The 20,191-nt window shown below is 43.4% G+C and overlaps 1 protein-coding gene and 2 long non-coding RNA genes across 4 annotated transcripts in view; 2 read left to right on the plus strand and 1 right to left on the minus strand.

Moving 5' to 3' along the window:
* The window catches only part of LOC138982665 (glycoprotein-N-acetylgalactosamine 3-beta-galactosyltransferase 1-like), a 45,557-nt gene extending 41,918 nt beyond the window's left edge, over positions 1-3,639 (plus strand). For both annotated transcript variants that reach the window (XM_070355990.1, XM_070355989.1), the window contains exons 5-8: positions 444-721; positions 1,224-1,401; positions 2,670-2,872; positions 3,325-3,639. In XM_070355990.1, coding sequence (XP_070212091.1) covers positions 444-721; positions 1,224-1,401; positions 2,670-2,872; positions 3,325-3,495 — 830 coding nt within the window. In that variant the 3' untranslated portion in view covers positions 3,496-3,639. The remainder of the gene's footprint in view (positions 1-443; positions 722-1,223; positions 1,402-2,669; positions 2,873-3,324) is intronic.
* A 386-nt stretch (positions 3,640-4,025) lies between these two features.
* Positions 4,026-8,075, plus strand: LOC138982666 (uncharacterized). The gene is made up of 2 exons (XR_011460925.1): positions 4,026-5,683; positions 6,035-8,075. It is a non-coding gene; the product is annotated as an uncharacterized lncRNA (long non-coding RNA).
* A 7,832-nt stretch (positions 8,076-15,907) lies between these two features.
* On the minus strand, positions 15,908-20,191 carry LOC138982667 (uncharacterized). Its single transcript, XR_011460926.1, has 3 exons — positions 19,409-20,191; positions 18,526-18,616; positions 15,908-17,516 (listed from the first exon to the last, which is right to left on the minus strand). It is a non-coding gene; the product is annotated as an uncharacterized lncRNA (long non-coding RNA).

Below are 20,191 nucleotides of genomic sequence, written 5' to 3' on the forward strand. Positions count from 1 at the left end.
GAGCACGCCCACCACGGTAACCCACACAGTCATTCGTCGTTGTACAGACTCTGTCTTTGTATATCTTCAAAGTATACCGGCTTGAGAGTTTCTTTGACCTTCAATTGGTAAGTGCACCAGGTGTGACACACGTAACTGCACCAGGTGTGACACACGTACGGCTTATCAGCTTGTCAAATGAAGAAAACGACGCTCCGTCTTCCGTTATGTCAAGTACACGTACCTTGTGAGACCTTGACTGTGACCATGGCTGTGACCTTGACTGTAACATATTGAGGAAAATCAGATCTTTAAGGGGAGGGAATCTTAATTTTAAAGCGTAGGTACATTTACAGGAGAAATAATTAAAGAAAACATGTGGAGAATCTTAAAATGCGGTGTGCTCTTGAAACATAAGGTGTACCACTGTGCCTCACTTCCCACTGTATGTCCCTCTCCGGCAGACGACGACACAGAAGCGCGCCGATTGGCCAAAGAGGTGCGCGTGCTGATCTGGGTGATGACGGCGCCTAAAAACCTCCAATCAAAAGCGCGCGTGGTGCGGGACACGTGGGGGCGGCGAGCCAATAAGCTGCTGTTCTTCAGCTCGGAGGACAACAAGGACTTTCCCACCGTGGGGCTCAACGTCAGCGAGGGGCGGGACCACCTGACGGCAAAGACCATGCGGGGATTTAAATACGTGTACGATCACCACTTTGATGACGCCGACTGGTTCATGAAGGTACGTGTACGTGTACGTCAGGAATACGGTGTCGGTAAGTTTACATGTAGATCCCCACGTCCATGACGCCGACTGGTTCATGAAGGTCAGTTTGATCATTAAAGGGGCACTTTTGATCTGACCGTTTCGGGGCACTGTTGATATGACCGTTTCGGGGCACTGTTGATCTGACCGTTTCGGGGCACTGTTGATCTGACCGTTACGGGGCACTGTTGATCTGACCGTTTCGGGGCACTGTTGATCTGACCGTTTCGGGACACTTTCTGGCGAATTTGACGAATATGAAGAATCTGAGAATCCACTGTACAATTTAGACACGATCCCCTTCGTACAGTAGGTCTACACATATTTGAATGGAATTTGTAAAGATCTGTAATAATAAATAATAAATAAAACGCCCCACATGATGCTAAGTCTGAAAATAAAATAAAATGGTATAAAAATGAAGTGAAAATGAAACAACATGTGGTTGAATGGTGTGACTGTAATCTCGGTGTCCCAGGCTGACGATGACACGTACGTGATCGTGGAGAACCTGCGTTACTTCCTGTCTGGGGAGAAAAAGGACGACCCGGTGTACTTCGGCCACCACTTCAAGACGATCGTCAAGCAGGGCTACTACAGCGGGGGCGGGGGCTACGTGCTGAGCAAGGAGGCGCTCAGGAGATTCGCACACAAAGGTCAGAGGCCTTGTTGTCACGCGTTTGTCTTCACAGCTAGCTGGCTAACATTATAAGATGTTTGATGGCTTGTTGACAGACCCGCTTTTTTTGTCGGTCCGAAGGTGGGCATGTCGTCTTCTGTTTTCCCTTTATCGACTAAGGCCGAAGGCCGCGGTTGATAAATATGTTACAAAAGGCGATATGCTCCTCGAGGACCAACAACCAATGCTGGTCTGACAACAAGCCAGCAAACATCGTTTTTGTCATCATTTTGATAGTGCGACAGTACGCACAATAACCCAAAGGGAGCCTGATTTTTAGAATGCAGTTCATGGCCTCAAAACGTGTCACAAGTGCAATCGATTGCGTCATAATTAAAAATGTGACGTCAAACGTGAACTTTACGTCGCTTTCTTAATAATAATAATAATAAATGAGCATTTATATAGCGCAACATCATAACTTTACAATTATGCTCTTTGCGCTTGACACATTTAAAATTAAAACACAGTTATACAAGCATTTACATCTACATGCATAGTCAACAACGCTTAATTAAAAGCATACACCTTCAAACATACATTACAAAAGATTCTTCCACTAACTAAGTAATAAAAACATGAATAAAATAGGTGGTGAAAAATCACTAAAACAACAAATAACACTACATGTAGCCTACTGATGGACTGAGAAAACAAAATCAGGGGTTGTATTTCCTGAAGAGGTGCGTTTTAAGTGCTCGTTTGAATGCTTGGGGTGACTGAGAGTGGCGGATGTGAAAGGGGAGAGAATTCCATTGTGTGGGTGCGCAGAAAGTAAAAGTGCGTTGTCCGTATGTTTTGGTTTTGGTGTGTGGAATGGTAAAGATGCGACAGTCTAAAAAGGCAAAGAGGTGTCATCGTATCTGTGAGACAACTAGACATCAGACGTGTTATAGAGGCATTCACAGAAATCAGGCACCCCCCCTATATAGCCCCGTGTGAGGAGAAAAACAAACTAACAATCAAACAAAAACCAGCAACTAACAAACAAAGCAACAATAACAACACAACAACAACAAAAACCCTAACAAAGCTGACAGAACAAACAAACGAACAAACACAGCAAGACAGAATGACATAAACACAAACGATCTGTGCCGTGTCAAATGTCATATTCCGGTCAAAAATACAAATAACATTTTGTGTATCGATCGATGTTATTGAGAATTATGTTTATTTTTATTTTTCACGATTATCATATTTCGGTAAAAAAAAACAATAACGTGTCATGTTTTGATTTACCAGGCCAGGACCCGAAGACGTGCCGACCAGATGGCGGGGCGGAGGACGCTGAGTTCGGCAAGTGTATGGAGAGACTGGGGGTCAGGACGGTCAACACCACGGACACCCTGGGCCGCTCCCGCTTCCACTGCTTCGACCCAGAGACTCACCTCTTCGGCGGATACCCCGACTGGTACTACAAGTACGACGCTAACGGCGCGCATAAGGTGATGAGAGATGGGGGAGGGGAGGGGGGGGGGGGGGGGGGGTGGGAGAAGAGAGAGATAAAATCAAATAAAATGTTATTTTTCGAGGGTTGTGGCATAAGCATTACAAAGGAGCTTTTTTCAACCAGAGAGAGGAGAGGAGAGGAGAGGAGAGGAGAGGAGAGGAGAGGAGAGGAGAGGAGAGAAGAGAAGAGAAGAGAAGAGAGAGAGAGAGAGAGAGAGAGAGAGAGAGAGAGAGAGAGAGAGAGAGAGAGAGAGAGAGAGAGAGAGAGAGAGAATATTAATAGTTTACACAAGTATACAGCTCTTTAAAATGTATTCATTTACGTGTGAGTGTGTGTTTCAACGCAGTTAGGTCTTTAATGAACCACGATTTACCAGTAACTGTTGTAATAGGGAGAAGTAACTGTTGTAATAGGGAGAAGTAACGGCGAATTGTTGTGTTGACACAGGGCCAGGAGAGTATCAGTGATTACGCCATCACCTTCCACTACGTCCCGCCACAGAAGATGCAAACTCTGGAGTTCTACATCTATCACCTCACGCCGTACGGCATCTCACACGGCCGTCAGGACCTCAACAAGCCTGGTAACGATACCAACACTACACTGACACTACACTGACACTAAAACTACACTGACACTACACTGACACTGACACTACACTGACACTACACTGACACTACACTGACACTGAAACTACACTGAAACTACACTGACACTGACACTACACTACACTGACACTACACTGACACTGAAACTCCACTGACACTACACTGACACTGACACTACACTACACTGACACTACACTGACACTGAAACTCCACTGACACTACACTGACACTGACACTACACTACACTGACACTACACTGACACTGACACTACACTAAACTGACACTGACACTACACTACACTGACACTACCTGACACTGACACGACACTGAAACTACACTACACTGAAACTACACTGACACTGAAACTACACTACACTGACACTGACACTACACTGACACTACACTGACACTGAAACTACACTGAAACTACACTGACACTGACACTACACTACACTGTCACTACACTGACACTACACTGACACTACACTACACTGACACCACACTGACACTGAAACTACACTGAAACTACACTGACACTGACACTACACTACACTGACACTTCACTACACTACACTGACACTACACTACACTGACACTTCACTACACTACACTGATACTGACACTACACTGACACTACACTGACACTACACTACACTGACACCGACACTACACTGACACTGACACTGAAACTACACTGACACTGAAACTGAAACTACACTGACACTGACACTACGCTGACACTGCACTGACACTACACTACACTACACTGACACTACACTACACTGCACTGACACTGACACTAAACTACACTGACACTACACTACACTGACACTGCACTGACACTACACTGACACTACACTGACACTACACTGACACTCCCGGCCGGGTCATACCTAAGACTTTAAAATTGGCAATCTAGTGGCTGCTCCGCCTGGCGTCTGGCATTATGGGGTTAGTGCTAGGACTGGTTGGTCCGGTGTCAGAATAATGTGACTGGGTGAGACATGAAGCCTGTGCTGCGACTTCTGTCTTGTGTGTGGCGCACGTTATATGTCAAAGCAGCACCGCCCTGATATGACCCTTCGTGGTCGGCTGGGCGTTAAGCAAACAAACAAACACTGACACTGACACTACACTACACTACACTGACACTGACACTACACTACACTACACTGACACTGACACTACACTGACACTACAGTACACTGACACTACACTACACTACACTGACACTGACACTGAAACTACACTGACACTGACACTACACTGACACTGACACTACACTGACACTACACTGACACTACACTGACACTGTGACTACTCTGTCACTGACACTACACTGACACTACACAACACTGACACTGACACAACACTGACACTACACTGGAGTTCTACATCTATCACCTGACTCCCTACGGCATCTCACACGGCCGTCAGGACCTCACCAAGACCCGCAACGATACCAAACACTGAAACTTTGGTATAGTGGCTGTCTTTGCCGTTGCTGATGTGACTCCGGCTGGCTGCACAACACAAGACCCCGACACTGACACCGAAGGATTCGTGCTTGTACGTCGTAGGAAAACTGCGTATGTGAACACTGAAACAATACAATACAATACAATACAATAATCTTTATTCATCTCTAAAAGAGAAATTACACGCTTGACTGTGTGTCTGCAAAATCAATCAACCAATCAATCAATCAACCATGCATGTAGCAACATTCACATCGCATACTCACATCATATCGCCACACGCAAACACAAACTTAAGTATTGATGCGTGTGTGCTACGCTTGGTGGCGTTAGTCGCGCAAAAATAGCCTGAACACTGACATGAAGAATGATGGTCATGCGTGTCAGTATTTTGCTGTCTGACGGGACCTTAAGACATCGCTCAACTAGCACATTGATACTAAATTGCCTTTGCAGTATGTTGGTTGAGTGTCTCAATATTGTACTGTCTGGCGGGGCCTTAAAAAGATGCACAACTACACGCAACCAGCACACTGACACTACAGTGACATTGCAGTATGTTGTGTGAGTGTCTCAATATTGTACTGTCTGGCGGGGCCTTAAAAAGACGCACAACTACACGCAACCAGCACACTGATACTACAGTGACATTGCAGTTTGTTGTGTGAGTGTCTCAATATTGTACTGTCTGGCATGGCCTTAAGAAGGCGCTTAACCAAGTTTCAAGTTTCAAGTTTTATTTATTCCAATAAAACCCCGTGAGGGTACATGGAAAATTAAAAAACACAATAAAAACACATTTCATTCAACACCAAATAAAAGGAACTAAAACAAAAAGAAATCAGACTATGTACAGAAAAGGGAGTTGAGGGGTGAGGGAGAGCAAAAACAATACAAGAAACAATTCAACAATAATAATAATAAATAATAATAATAATAATAATAATAATAATAATAATAATAATAATGATAATAATAATACAAAAAATAATAAACTGACACTACAGTGACATTGCAGTATGCTGTGTGAGTGTCTCAGTATTGTACTGTCTGGCAGGGCCTTTAACCAGCAAACTGACACTACAGTGACATTGCAGTTTGTTGTGTGAGTGTCTCAATATTGTACTGTCTGGCATGGCCTTAAGAAGGCGCTTAACCAGCAAACTGACACTACAGTGACATTGCAGTTTGTTGTGTGAGTGTCTCAGTATTACACAGCCTGACTGTTGGTTGTGGACGATCTGACTGTCGGCAGCTGTTGTCGCGTACTTCAGGCCTCTGGAAATGATGCAAGGACACCAACAACCCCACAGTGACAATGACACCACATCATGTTTTGCTTTGCTCACTGCAGGCTCCTGCAGACGATGTTTTCAAATATCGTGTTGGGATACGAACTATAATCTCTGCACAGACCCGCGGAGAAACGATCTATGTCGTCCACACAGAGAATTTGATACCGTGCAGCATTATTTTGTTGGTGCGTTTTGAACTTGTTCCTGGTAATTAGGGTTGTCACTCTGCTGAATTAAGCTTTAAAAATGATAACCATCCGTGTTGATGACCTACCTCCTTGTCCTATCTTGCAACATCTGGAGTACCTCGACAACCCGAACAGTAACACGCTGACCCACACGCCACTGGACTTTGTGGATTGCTGCTTCTGTTGCGTAATGCGGCGTGGCGTGTGTTGAGGACACCAGTCTAAGCCACATACCTGCAACTGACCAAATGTCTGTTTTGTGGTTGTGTCCTCCGTTCTTGTCTGGTCAGCCTTTCAGGCACATCTGACAAAGTGAGCTCAACTGTATTTTTCGGGAAGGACTGTGCCTTTAAGTTCTGTGCCTTTAAGTTCTGTGCCTTTAAAGGCACAGTAAGCCTCCCGTAAACCATCACAGATACGGTCAGGTTTTTACACACAGTACAAACACCCTTTCATTTAAACACTCACCGATTGAGAACATCCTAGGTACGTGCCCTCCGTAAAGAGCGAACAATTTTCAAAGAATTTATTTTTGCGTGGTTTATCTTACCCCTGAGCCATCGTGAACCCGTGTGATCCAGTTTCCCTTTTTCACAATGATGTCGTCAGTTAGTCATTTGAATGCGACTCGATGTGAGCTTATCTACAATAGCACGTTTTTATGCACGAAACAAACGGCTGTGGTTCACAAGAACTCTAGCGATGGCTTTTGACTGTTGAGAGGAACGGCGATATGCATAAACCGTCGTCTGCTACGACCCTTGCGTGACCCTGCTTCCGGGCTTTTCTTTTTTCAAACTTTCACAACTTCGAATTATACTGATCTTGTCTTGATGAAAAAAGAATTATTTTATGATTAAAGAATGTTTGTGTAACAAGCTGTCAATTTATTATTTAGATTTTAAAAGTTAGGTCTAGCGCAAAAACGCACCACGGTCCAAAAACATTCTGATAATCATCGATCCACGGCTATGGCCAGTTTACATCGATAGAATGAGACCCGAAGGGAAGTAACTCATTTTTGACCTGAGTTCAGGATGGGTCCAAAAAGTGTTCGAGACAATCTGCAAAATTAATTCTTTAAAAATTTCTCGCTCTTTACGTAGGGCACCTAGGATGTTCCCGTTTGGTGAGCGTTCAAATGGAAGGGTGTTTGTACTGTGTGTAAAAGCCTGACAGTATCTGTGATGGTTTACGGGAGGCTTACTGTCCGGGCGTGATATCCGGTATTCGGAATATTCATAACAGCCGTCCAGCACCAAAACGAGGCGCCATTGTTGTTGAGGAACAAGTCCACGAAAATAAATTCTATGAAAATTTCTCACGCTCGACAGAAAGCAGCCAGGATGTTCCCGTTCGGTGAGCGTTCAAATGGAAGTATGCTTGTACTGTATGTAGACGCTCGGGGAGCTCTGTGATGGTTTACGGGAGGCTTATTGTGCCTTAAAGTTCTGTGCCTTTAAGTAGAATGAAAGGCTAGAATCTGTGTATGTTGTGTTAACGTTGTCTGCAGATGCCTCCAATGATGATGCGTCCAATGATGATGGTGGTTGTAGTTGGAAATATCGATTGATTTGTTTGATATATGTCTATTAAAAATTAAAAAGTTAAAAAGTTAACCAACAAAAGGAGGTCGGAAAACTTCAGCAGTGATAATAAAGATGACGATGATGATGATGATGATGACGATGATGATGATGATTATGATGATGATGAAGATAAGGCATGAAGAGCATACATATGTGGTTATTCATAAAATCAAATGCATACTATGCAGGTAATTATAAATTCAAGCTGGTAGAGAGAGAGAGAGAGAGAGAGAGAGAGAGAGAGAGAGAGAGTGTGTGTGTGTGTGTGTGTGTGTGTGTGTGTGTGTGTGTGTGTGCTTACACAGCCATGAGACTGAAACGAAATTGCCTAGGTGCGTTTTCCAATTTGCTGATGTCTTTTCCTGTTTCCCGCCCTATATATATATATATATATGTATTTATTCCCCCCTCTGCTTCTTTCTCTCTGTAAACTTGTAGGGCTAGTTATTTTTCGGTAACTTTCCCAACAACCAAAATCACTTACCCAACAACGGGCCTGAATCCTCGATAGCTCACAGGTTGATGAGTTAGACTTTGAGGGAACTACTTTTGCGATTGAAAAGTTCCGAACGCTCCAATGTACGAAATATACATCTCTAGACCAAACAATACAAACATACTGCATTTAAACTGGCAACTACAGGCTTGAACACATTAATCTCCATATACAATCTATGACTTTGGTTGTTTTCTAAATCCAAATCTAACGATCAGTGCAGAGAAACTCGCTTTAGATCTCTTATGAGTGCACGCAAACTCCCAAGGCAAGTAACTCTCGTACGACAAGAGTAGTTCCCCTTCCAAATTTTCTGAACTGAGTTGCTTGGACAAGAGACTGCAATCCGACGGTTAGTTTTCGACAATATTTCATTTTATAAACAGATCACACGCAACCAAATGCACACATCGCATCAATTTAAAGAACATACAGCGGTTTCATACACTATTTTGCCCCAGAAAACGGAACTTCATACAGTTTTTAACGTTGGAACACGGGTGCAAAAGTTGGTCTGCTTGTCCCATTCGAAGAAAGAACATTTCCTAAGCGATACCAAAACATGACCAGAACACACACTATCTGCCTTTACCGGCACAGCAGAATAACAACATAACTGTGTACTTGATTTTAGTCCAAAACAGGGAAACTGACAAGAAGTGTTAACAGAATTGATTGATTTTCCCTGAACTATACAACCGCGCATTATTCAATCGCCAGCGCAGGTAGACTGGTTGAGTGATTTGGATTCGATCAAACTTTCGCACAAAAACTCCTCTTTTCTTTGAATAACTGAAGAAAAGAGGAATAAAGAGGTTACATACCTCGTCTCAGTGATTATCAAAAATAATGGTCTCAGTTCGCGGTCATGAAAAAGCTCGCTGAAGCTCGCATTTTTCATGATCCGCTAACTTCGACCATTATTTTTGATAATCACTGAGACTCGGCATGTATACCTCTACATATATATATATTACTCGACTGCTGCTGTCTCCCTTCGGCTACGCCGTCGTGAGACATCTTCAGTCTCGTGTGCAAGAAAACTCTCTGTCACACGACTAACTCGTAATAGCGATTATGTCTCACAGCATAGGCATAGAAAGACATAAATGAGTTTTTGGGGACGAAATAACAGGCACAAAACAAGACTGAAAAACACAATTGCCCTTTTACACATACCCTACACACGCATGCGCGCAGAAGATAGATTCAATGCGTTTCGTGTCTTTTCTGGTTGAATGCATTCAACAAAGTATCAACCAACGTTTCTGAATCTTTCAATGAAAAAAGATAAACTTATTTTGAACCAAACAGCACATACCAACGAAAGCTAAACACACACGCGCACTCACACAGATTGAATGCAAAGCGCGAACGAACACGGAGGATTTTTGTAGGTTTGGTCGTGGGAAAGTCCACCCGAAATGTTCCACAGGGGAACTGGTTGTGTTTGTATTGTTTATTTTCTCACAGTGATGTTGATGGTTTTTACAGTGCTGTTTTGAAAGAATATTTTCCGAATTTGGGGCACACTTTTGACTTTTGGTTCGTTTATCTCGTCGAAGCAACATTCGAGTGTTTCTAAATCAAAACCTTCCAACACCGCTGGTGCAGATTAGACCTGCCTGACTGTCTGCGTGCGTGTTAGAGCTGAAGACGAAGCCTCAATCGCCAAAGCGTCACCTATCTGTGGGTCCTGAGCATCGGATGTACGTTGATACGTGGTGAGATCCGCACGGAACTGTCTATGCAACTTTTCCTAGTCACAGGTGTAAGGTTCGATCTTTTATTTGAAATTTCGTCCTCTGTGTACGTAGCAAACCGTTTCGCCATTTTCGGTTTTCGTTGCAGACGACGATAGTGAAAGTAGTACCTATTGTTTTGTTTTGACCTTTCGTATTCAGGGTTCTTAATTGAAGCTTGGTAAAGGAAGCTTGTCGTGCAAGTGGAAAGTTGACGAAGCTTTTGAAAACAGAAATTGAATGAAGAAGAAAATGTGGCTTTCAGTTATATACAGGAGAACGGGGTGGGTGTTATTCTTTTCCCGTCAAACACGAAGTACACAGCAAAACGTGATTGACTGACCAAGGCCTGTTGGCACACTATTCAGAATGCACAACAAAATGTAACAACACTTTGATACCCATTTTTCCACGTTCGTGATCACTTGAAATGAATACTGAAAACATAAGTGTTTAAGGTAGTGACTGAATGTATGTGAAGGTAAACATTTTCAGAAATAAATGTATAATCAAAATAATTGATTTCGGCATCAAAGCGTGTAACATACAATCTTGCACACGTTTGCTTTAGTAGTGGCAAAGAAGGAATGAGTGTGACATTATATATGTGTTTCAGAGCACTGCATGGTGTAATGATGGGACATAACTCCTACAAAATACAAGGAGTGCACATCGGCGGTTAGTTCCCTCCGCTAAGCATAAAGTACCTTTTTTCTCCCCTCGCCCCGACGGCCTCTCTCCAGTACCCCGAGCCCAAGCCCCAAATGAAAATAATATGTCTTTGTGCTGTGAGTTGTTACTGTGGGAACAGAAAACATGCAGCACACATTTGTCTCCCTAGCCATCTTGTCGCAAAGATTGTATTGCTATGCTAACTTGGTTTTTTGTCCCCAGAACTAGTGTCTATTTAGGACATGACGTGGTTATATGCTAGGACGTTTGGAAGTTTGTATCGCTATGCTAACTTGGTTTTTTGTCCCCAGAACTAGTGTCTATTTAGGACATGTCGTGGTTATATGCTAGGACGTTTGGAAGTTTGTATCGCTATGCTAACTTGGTTTTTCTGTCCCCAGAACTAGTGTCTATATATTTAGGACATGACGTGGTTATATGCTAGGACGTTTGGAAGTTTGTATCGCTATGCTAACTTGGTTTGTCCCCAGAACTAGTGTCTATTTAGGACATGTCGTGGTTATATGCTAGGACGTTTGGAAGTTTGTATCGCTATGCTAACTTGGTTTGTCCCCAGAACTAGTGTCTATTTAGGACATGTCGTGGTTATATGCTAGGACGTTTGGAAGTTTGTATCGCTATGCTAACTTGGTTTGTCCCCAGAACTAGTGTCTATTTAGGACATGTCGTGGTTATATGCTAGGACGTTTGGAAGTTTGTATCGCTATGCTAACTTGGTTTTTTGTCCCCAGAACTAGTGTCTATTTAGGACATGTCAGTCGTGGTTATATGCTAGGACGTTTGGAAGTTTGTATCGCTATGCTAACTTGGTTTGTCCCCAGAACTAGTGTCTATTTAGGACATGTCTTGGTTATATGCTAGGACGTTTGGAAGTTTGTATCGCTATGCTAACTTGGTTTGTCCCCAGAACTAGTGTCTATATATTTAGGACATGACGTGGTTATATGCTAGGACGTTTGGAAGTTTGTATCGCTATGCTAACTTGGTTTGTCCCCAGAACTAGTGTCTATTTAGGACATGTCGTGGTTATATGCTAGGACGTTTGGAAGTTTGTATCGCTATGCTAACTTGGTTTGTCCCCAGAACTAGTGTCTATTTAGGACATGACGTGGTCACATGCTAGGACGTTTGGAAGTTTGTATTAATTTTACTCAAGTTATTTATTTTGTCCGGCTCACTCTCCGTTCTGTCTCCGCTCCGTTTGTCCTATTCCAAGACCACAGTGACCGGCGGGGTGACTTGAAGCAGGGTACCCTGGGTGGTCGTACTGGTTGTTGGGGCAAAGCAACCACTGTCAACACCGTGTGCACCTGCCTTCCCCAAGCTATTATGTCGTGTTTGTGTTTTTTGTGTGTGTTTTTTTTCGCTCTTCCTAGGCGTTGAAGTATAACGTCTATTTGCAGTACAGTTCATAATATACACAGCTATTTTCAGCGGGTTACACTGCAGCAATCGGCGACCGAGCGGAAAGGTTTATACGAGGTGGCAAGAACACTAAGTGGCACTTTAAGACGGTGATATTCACACACAAAAATGGCAACGTTCACACATACTGGCCAAAAAACCCAAAAGCACCTCAAAACAATCAAAGGGGGGTTAACAGCCTCGCCCCCCACCCCACCCCCGGTCCCATATTTTGCTTGTCAGACCGTTCAAAGTGCAAGTTGCCGGGGTGTCCTCAGAGCAGGAGAGTGCAGTCACTGTGTGTTTCACGTGCAGGTGTTGCCTGGTTGTCTGCCAGTCAGTCGGCATCAGCTGTTTGAAGGAAGCCTGTACGCCCAGCGGATCAGCGTCAAAGAAGAACTGAGATGAAGAAAAGGGAGATGTCGAGGGCCACCGCCGCCAACGACGACGACTGCGACGACGACGGACGATGATGATGATAATGATAATGATGATGATGATGATGATGATGATGATGATGATGATAGACAACAACGATGACGACTACGACAAAGAAGAAGAAAAAGAAGAAGAGGACAGCGCCGACAGACGTTTAAGGGGAAATTGGAGCCCAGCGGGATATGGTGAATACTCAGACAAACTAGACCTGAAAGCGTAAAAATCTAGCACTGAAGCCCCTTTGTTGTAAACACTTCTTGTAGACCCTTCATGAGGTAAGGAATGTCTTTTATTATCCCGATTGAAAGAAAGCTCGCCAAAATAATGCACGTCTACGTGGGAGAGCTCTGTGTGATGTTCATCTCTGGAAACAAAGTGATGGGAATTCTTATCATTATGCATCGGGCCTCCCAAGTGGTGCGTTCCTTGTCATCACGTGACTGCGAGGTCATAACCCGGTCGTGTTGGACTGGCTGATAGACATCTTCCCAGCATGTCCTCCCAACGCTGATTTTATCACCACTGGTTGTAGACTTAAAGCTACATCCTTCCCCGTGTAAAGGATTGCGAGCAACACTCTGACCTGTCTGGGCTGTTACGAGGACTCAGGGGCGGATTAGGGGGTGGGGGGTGTTACAGGGGTTCCGGACCCCCCCCCCCCCCCCCCCCGGCTGTCCAAAAAAAAGATTTAATACTAACTTTAAAAGAAATAATGAGTGGCTGCTGACACCAGTTGATCATGTTTAAAATCAAGGATAAGCTATAAATTGTTCATAAAATAGCTAAAACTCTTCAGCTTCCCCAACGGGGCCTTGCCCCTGTACCCCACAAGGGGTCTACCCGGCCCTGGACCCCAGGTTGTAACCCCCCCTCTGGCTTAACTGCTCCGCCCCTGGGACTGAAGGCTTCGTTTCCATGGACACAATCTGTTCATCAGACAAGCACGACTTAGGCAAGGCACAGAATTATTAAAAAAAACAAAACACCAACAACACCTAAGGTTACCAGAATAGGTACATTACAACAACAACAACAACAACAAAATATTGTGCAATGAGAACACTTCATATTACACGTACATGGAACGAATTCAGCTAAAAATGAAAAACACAAATGGTTTGGCCGGAGAGAATTTACTGTACAGTATGTGGCTTAATATTCTTTCATACTGTGCAAATACCAAGTCCATGGATGGATGGACAGATCAACGAACAGACAGACAGACTGAGAGACAGACAGACAGACACACAGACATCCACAACTCTCTGACTCATACCCAACACCACACCTTTATGCACTGACCAACGGATAAAAGATACACGAAAAACAAATATGTTCAAACCAATGAAGAGCAAAAATCAAAAACAATCCAAATCATGACATTAATTCTGCACGGACCGTTTAAAATGCAGAAACTTGTGTTTTGTGCATCATACGGCAGAGTTGGGCCATCACACCTCCTTACCGCTACGTCAGGCAACAAAAACACAGAGAAGCACTGATGGCATGGCAATAATAAGGGAGTGATGGGCGCAACCCGAGCAGAGTGCACCCGTGTAATGATGGGAAGACATCGGGAATGTTTGCTCGAGATGCTTCAATGACAAGCGTGGCAACACCACAGGCACTTGAAGCAATTTCCAGCTAAAGTGATTAAAGGCGATTGGTTTGTGTGTGCGTGTGTCTGGGGGGGGGGGGGGGGGGGAGGGGGGAGGGGGGTAAGGGTGCTGGGGGGTTATATGTATGTGTGCGAGTGTGTGTGTTTGTTTGTGTGTGCGTGTGTGCGTGTGTGTGTGTGCGCGTGCGTGCGTGCGTGTGTGTGTGTGTGTGTGTGTGTGTGTGTGTGTGTGTGTGTGCGTGCGTGTATGCGTGCGCGCGTGTGTTTGTGTGTTTATGTGTGTATGTGTCCTGTTCGCACAATTTACGGGACAGAAAAGAAACATAGTATAAATGCACACAAACAGAAAAGAGAGAGCTTACAAGACCATAAACAGCCTGTGGTATACATTTATGTTCACACGTGTCACCACTGCCTTCCACGTTACGGAGCCCTGTCTCTGACCTTAACGTTACGGAGCCCTGTCTCTGACCGGCTTAACGTTACGGAGCCCTGTCTCTGACCTTAACGTTACGGAGCCCTGTCTCTGACCTTAACGTTACGGAGTCCTGTCTCTGACCTTAACGTTACGGAGCCCTGTCTCTGACCTTAACGTTACGGAGCCCTGTCTCTGACCTTAACGCTAACGCCGACCTTAAACTTTAATTAACACTAACACCGATTTTACCCTTTAATAAACACTTGCAGAATGCACGTTGTGTTGGCCCCACACTGACACATCGTCAGTCCCACTACACGATGAAGCACAGACTTCTGGGGCAGGATTCATGGACTCGCGGTGGTCACGCTGACAGTCGGACCACCGCTCCGTCAACCCATTACGGTCAAAGATATGCTAGGCGAAATATATTTGCTGTAGTCGGGTGACGAAGCCCTGGTTCAACTGTCAGTGTTTCCACCGCCAGTCCATGAAACCTGCCCCTGAACTCTGCGCACCGTCGTGTAGTCGGGTGACGAAGCCCTGGTTCAACTGTCAGTGTTTCCACCGCCAGTCCATGAAACCGGCTCCTGGCAAGGGAGTAAGACGGTGGTCAATGTCGGAAACTCCGTTTAGTTTAGTTGACGCCACACGGGGGTTGAGTGATACAGTCAAATACTGACTCGATGGGGTTCAGTGATACAGTCAAATACTGACTCGATGGACCAACAGCAGTGAAAATGTACTGTCTGCATACACTGTGTAACTGCACACACACAAAACATTCTTCGCTTTGACTGGCACAAAGAAACTACAATGGGAAGAAGGATAACTTCCTCATTGGGCATGCTTAGAAATGAGAATGGCTAAATATGAGTTATTCCCCTTTGCTGCATGCTGACCAGACTGTCTCCTGCTTTGTTATGACTAGTACAGTCGATCTTTCTCATGTTGTGACTTGCTTTATTTTCACATTTTCGGTATTTAAAACAGCAAACACACACACACACACACACACACACACACACACACACACACACACATACACTGAAGAAGTTTCCATTCTGATTCGGTTATTTTATTTGGTGCTATATGTTTGCTTCACATTGTTTCTTTTTTTTACATTGCTTGAGGTATCCCCATTCGCTAAACACATCCATAATGCATGCATGGCTCATTCGAAAGAGGGCAACTGAACAACTGATGCCCAATAGCAATAAATACTGAACAACTGAACAATAAATAGCAATAAAATGATGACAGTGCCAAGTTTTTAAGTACAAAGTGAAATCATGTGACTGGACAAAGGCACAATTACAAAATACAAATAAAAAAATCGTGGCCCATTTTAAATTAAGTTCTCAGCTCATGGGGAAGCATAAGATGACCCTAGAAACCGAAATTAGGAGACCTCCCGCCCCCAGGGCAGACTACAACAAAAAAAGGGGGGGGGGGGGGGGGTAATTTGTGAAAAAGTATAAAAGGAATCAAAAACTGTATACATGTATTTAGTTAATACCCCAAAAAGTTGTATAGTATATACAATGTCAGACCCTAAAGAAAGTTTGTTAGTCATTGCTTAGGCAAAACAAAGCAAAATAGTCTGTTTACGGTATCCCGACCAACCCTATTATTTTTTCCCCGCCAACCCTAGACCTTTTTTTTGGCATTTGGAGAAAAAGAAAAAGAAAAAAAATCAATTTTGTTCCTGTTTTTTTGCAAAATAATTTAAAAAGATGGTTATAAAAAAAAAATTAAGAAAAGCCGACCTACCGACCCTCTTTTTGTGTGCCTATGTTACTGTAAACAGACCAAAAGGTACATCAAAAACAACACACCAGGGATGCTACTCTCCCCTTAAAAATAGCCATGGGTCATAGGTGTGACGTTTGAATCTTTTAGCTAAATAAAACCATAGGCAATTGATCGGAAATATCAGGAAAAATCTTACAAGTTTATTATTTGTTTGCTTGGACCAATCCTCTTGCCGAAGTGTTTTACAGTAAAAATTGATTTTACGTCAAAAGTATCACAGGAATATCGAATGTTGAGGTAAGGCTGGGATAGCCAAGTTCAAGAATAACGGAAGGTGACTGTTGAATCTTTTTGAAAATGTATAAAAATATAGATGGTAGGCAATTCAAAATTAAAAAAAGGACTCTCGGAGCATGGACTTTTGAGTCAAAAATTAAAGAAGGCTCTATGAGCCGAAGTACATGTTTTGTCTCTTTTTTTTTATTTTGAATTCCCTACGATCTATATTTTGATACAATTTTGGACCCTCTTTGTACGGAGAGAGTTGGCAATTGTTAATCACATTCTCTCATCTCATCGACTCTCCTTCGGCTCCTTGGTAACATGCGTTCCGTCTCTGCCAGGAATGGACACAGCAGCAGATAACCGGTAAATATGTAACAGGCATAAATGGCAAAATAGCTCGCCTCGCCTGATAATATATGAGACAACTGTTCTATTACAAAGTCTTTCTTGGGAGGCTTGGCTAATTTACTCGCTCGTTTTACACGGGGTTCCATCGTTTTCTTTTCTAATCGGAAAACCTTGCTCCTCAGTTTGTTGACCTTCTGCCGAAGTTCCGCTTCACGAGGGGATGGGGAGGATGACGACTTTGATGCTTTACATCCTATGTCCTCCAGGATCGCCTGAATGTCATCTAAAAAAGAAAACACACACACAAAACACACATAAAATAACATAACCATAACAAGTTACAACCTGGAAGAAATTAAAACATGTGTAATTCAATCACAAAATGAAAATAAACAATAGCGTAGGAAGGCAGGCCAGAAATGAAGTGTATTAGCAACTATGGATTCGATGTGGAACAATGATGGAATTGACCTTGTTTGGTACTGAATGGGTGAGGCCATTAGAACTGTACCCACGGAATACGCGCTATATAAGCTTTATATTGATTGATTGATTGATTGATTAGGACAACAGTACCAGGTAAACTCCTCACACACCATGCCTCTTTCTTTCTTTCTTTATTTGGTGTTTAACGTCGTTTTCAACCACGAAGCTTATATCGCGACGGGGAAAAGGGGGGGGGGGGGGGGGGGGGAGATGGGAATAGAGCCACTTAATTGTTTCTTGTCAAACCATGCCTCTAACAGGATATGTTTCCCATCTTTACGTGTGGGAACTACAGGTACAATTTCATCCATCCATGCATCCGCCCTATACAGCTTCTTCTTCTTCTGCGTTCGTGGGCTGAAACTCCCACGTGCACTCATTTATTTGCACAAGTGGAATTTTATGTGTATGACCGTTTTTACCCCGCCATTTAGGCAGCCATACGCCGCTTTCGGAGGAAGCATGCGGGGTATTTTTGTGTTTCTAAAACCCACCGAACTCTGACATGGATTACAGGATCTTTTTCGTGCGTATTTGGTCTTGTGCTTGCGTGTACACATGAAGGGGGATAAGTCACTAGCAGGTCTGCACATAAGTTGACCTGGGAGATCGGAAACATCTCCACACTTAACCCACCAGGCGGCCGCGACCGGGATTCGAACCCTCGACCTTCCGAGTTAATAGACCGACGTCTTACCACCCCGCCCCAGCGCCCGTCACCCTATACAGCGATTATCAACTATGTAATGGATGGGTTTAAACATTTTTTGATGTCAGGGTGTTCTTCATGGTTAAAAATCTCTTACCTGGTTGAACAATTTGTGTATCAGGCGACAGGTCGGTGCTGGCTTCATTTGTAGCTACCCTTTGCGATGGTGGCTTCCTCCCACTAGCAACCTGCAAATTGCACAGCTCTTTAACTGACAAACTCACAACCAACACCCAGTCACAATGAAACATTTCTCCCAATTTCATGGCATTGGTCTTAGGCCACACACAAAAAGTGTATGTTTCTGGTAAGGCAAAACAAAAAATAATCTGTTTACGGTATCCGGACCGACCCTATTTTTTTCCCACCGGCCCTAGACTTTTTGGGGGCATTAAAAAATAAAATTAAAATATTCAGATGGCTAAAATTCAAAACTAAAAAGCCGACCTACCGACGCTATTTTTGGGGGGCCTATGTTACCTTAAACAGACTTTTTTGTGACCTAACATGACTAAAGGTGGAGATTTTTTTTCTAACCTTTTTTTTTAAAACCATCTTTTAAACTATTTTGTTGAAAAACAGGAAAACAATTGATTTTCGAATACCCCTTTTATTTTTGAAAATGCAAAACAAAAAAAAATGTCTAGGGTCGTCGGGAAAACATAGGTAGGGTCAGGTGACCAGAAACATACAACTTTTTTGTTGTTGACGCCGACCCTATACCTTTTTTGCCATTTGGGGCTGTTTTTTTGCAAAATAAGTTCATCATATCATCATAATCAGGACGTCGATCCAAAATAAGTAACTTTTTTTTGTTGGCCTTATCATTTTTTTGCGCTAAATGCAAACAGGCATTATTTGATGGGAACAATGCTGTTGTTTTCAATTCTTACATCAGCCTCAAACTTGTCATTACTCAACCTGCATTTAATAGTGTGCTTCTTTGGTTTGCAAAAACCTAAAACCAATAAATAAATAACCTTCGGTGGTGGATTGGGCACTGCAAACAATGTCGGGACAGCATTCCACACAAGTGATCCTCTCTGCAGGATTGTTTTACTGGTTGGCCTCAAAGTGATCAATACAAAGCTTGAGACCTTGAACAGCAGCTGGCTGCAGCTTTTCAAAGTCCTCTCGCCTTGTGAATTGCATCCATATTCTGCACCTAGTTTGACAATAAAAACAACAATGTTATTGTTAAACTAAGCAAAAAGGAAAGACAAAGAAAGCTAAATCAGATCTTCAGTCTAAATCTAACGCTCTGCCTGAACGCAAAACGGATGAGTGATGTACCTTTGTACTGTAGTTTTCCCGTAAGCAAGGTTTGATAAAGGTTTCGGCAAATATGCCCACGGGTTTGTCATCAAGTGTAAACTGTTGTTTTGTACTGACTGCTGACTCACACTCACAGTCAGTCGTAAGTACTCGCTGACGCTGTAGTCTACTGAGTGAGTTGACTCGAGCCATTGCATTCTCATTCTGAAGAAGGTAAACCTGATGAAATAATCACTGCACAACCCACCTTTTTTCTTCTGTAGGGAACTTGTGGAAAGTTTTCCCGAAGCAGCTCTGTTTGTAACGGGCGTTCTTGCAACAAAAAGCCGAGCACAATTATTTACCACCACCTCGCACACGATCGGTACCTACGCGATCCGCCATTTTGTTTTCGCCGCCAGCATGTGACTAGGGACGATAACCCACAAACACTTTTTCGCATTTTCTTCGCAAGTTCCACGTCTTCCTTTTGTACAGTGTTTGACTGG

Source organism: Littorina saxatilis, linkage group LG12, assembly GCF_037325665.1.
Source record: "Littorina saxatilis isolate snail1 linkage group LG12, US_GU_Lsax_2.0, whole genome shotgun sequence".
In the NCBI taxonomy this organism is placed as follows: Eukaryota; Metazoa; Mollusca; class Gastropoda; order Littorinimorpha; family Littorinidae; genus Littorina; species Littorina saxatilis.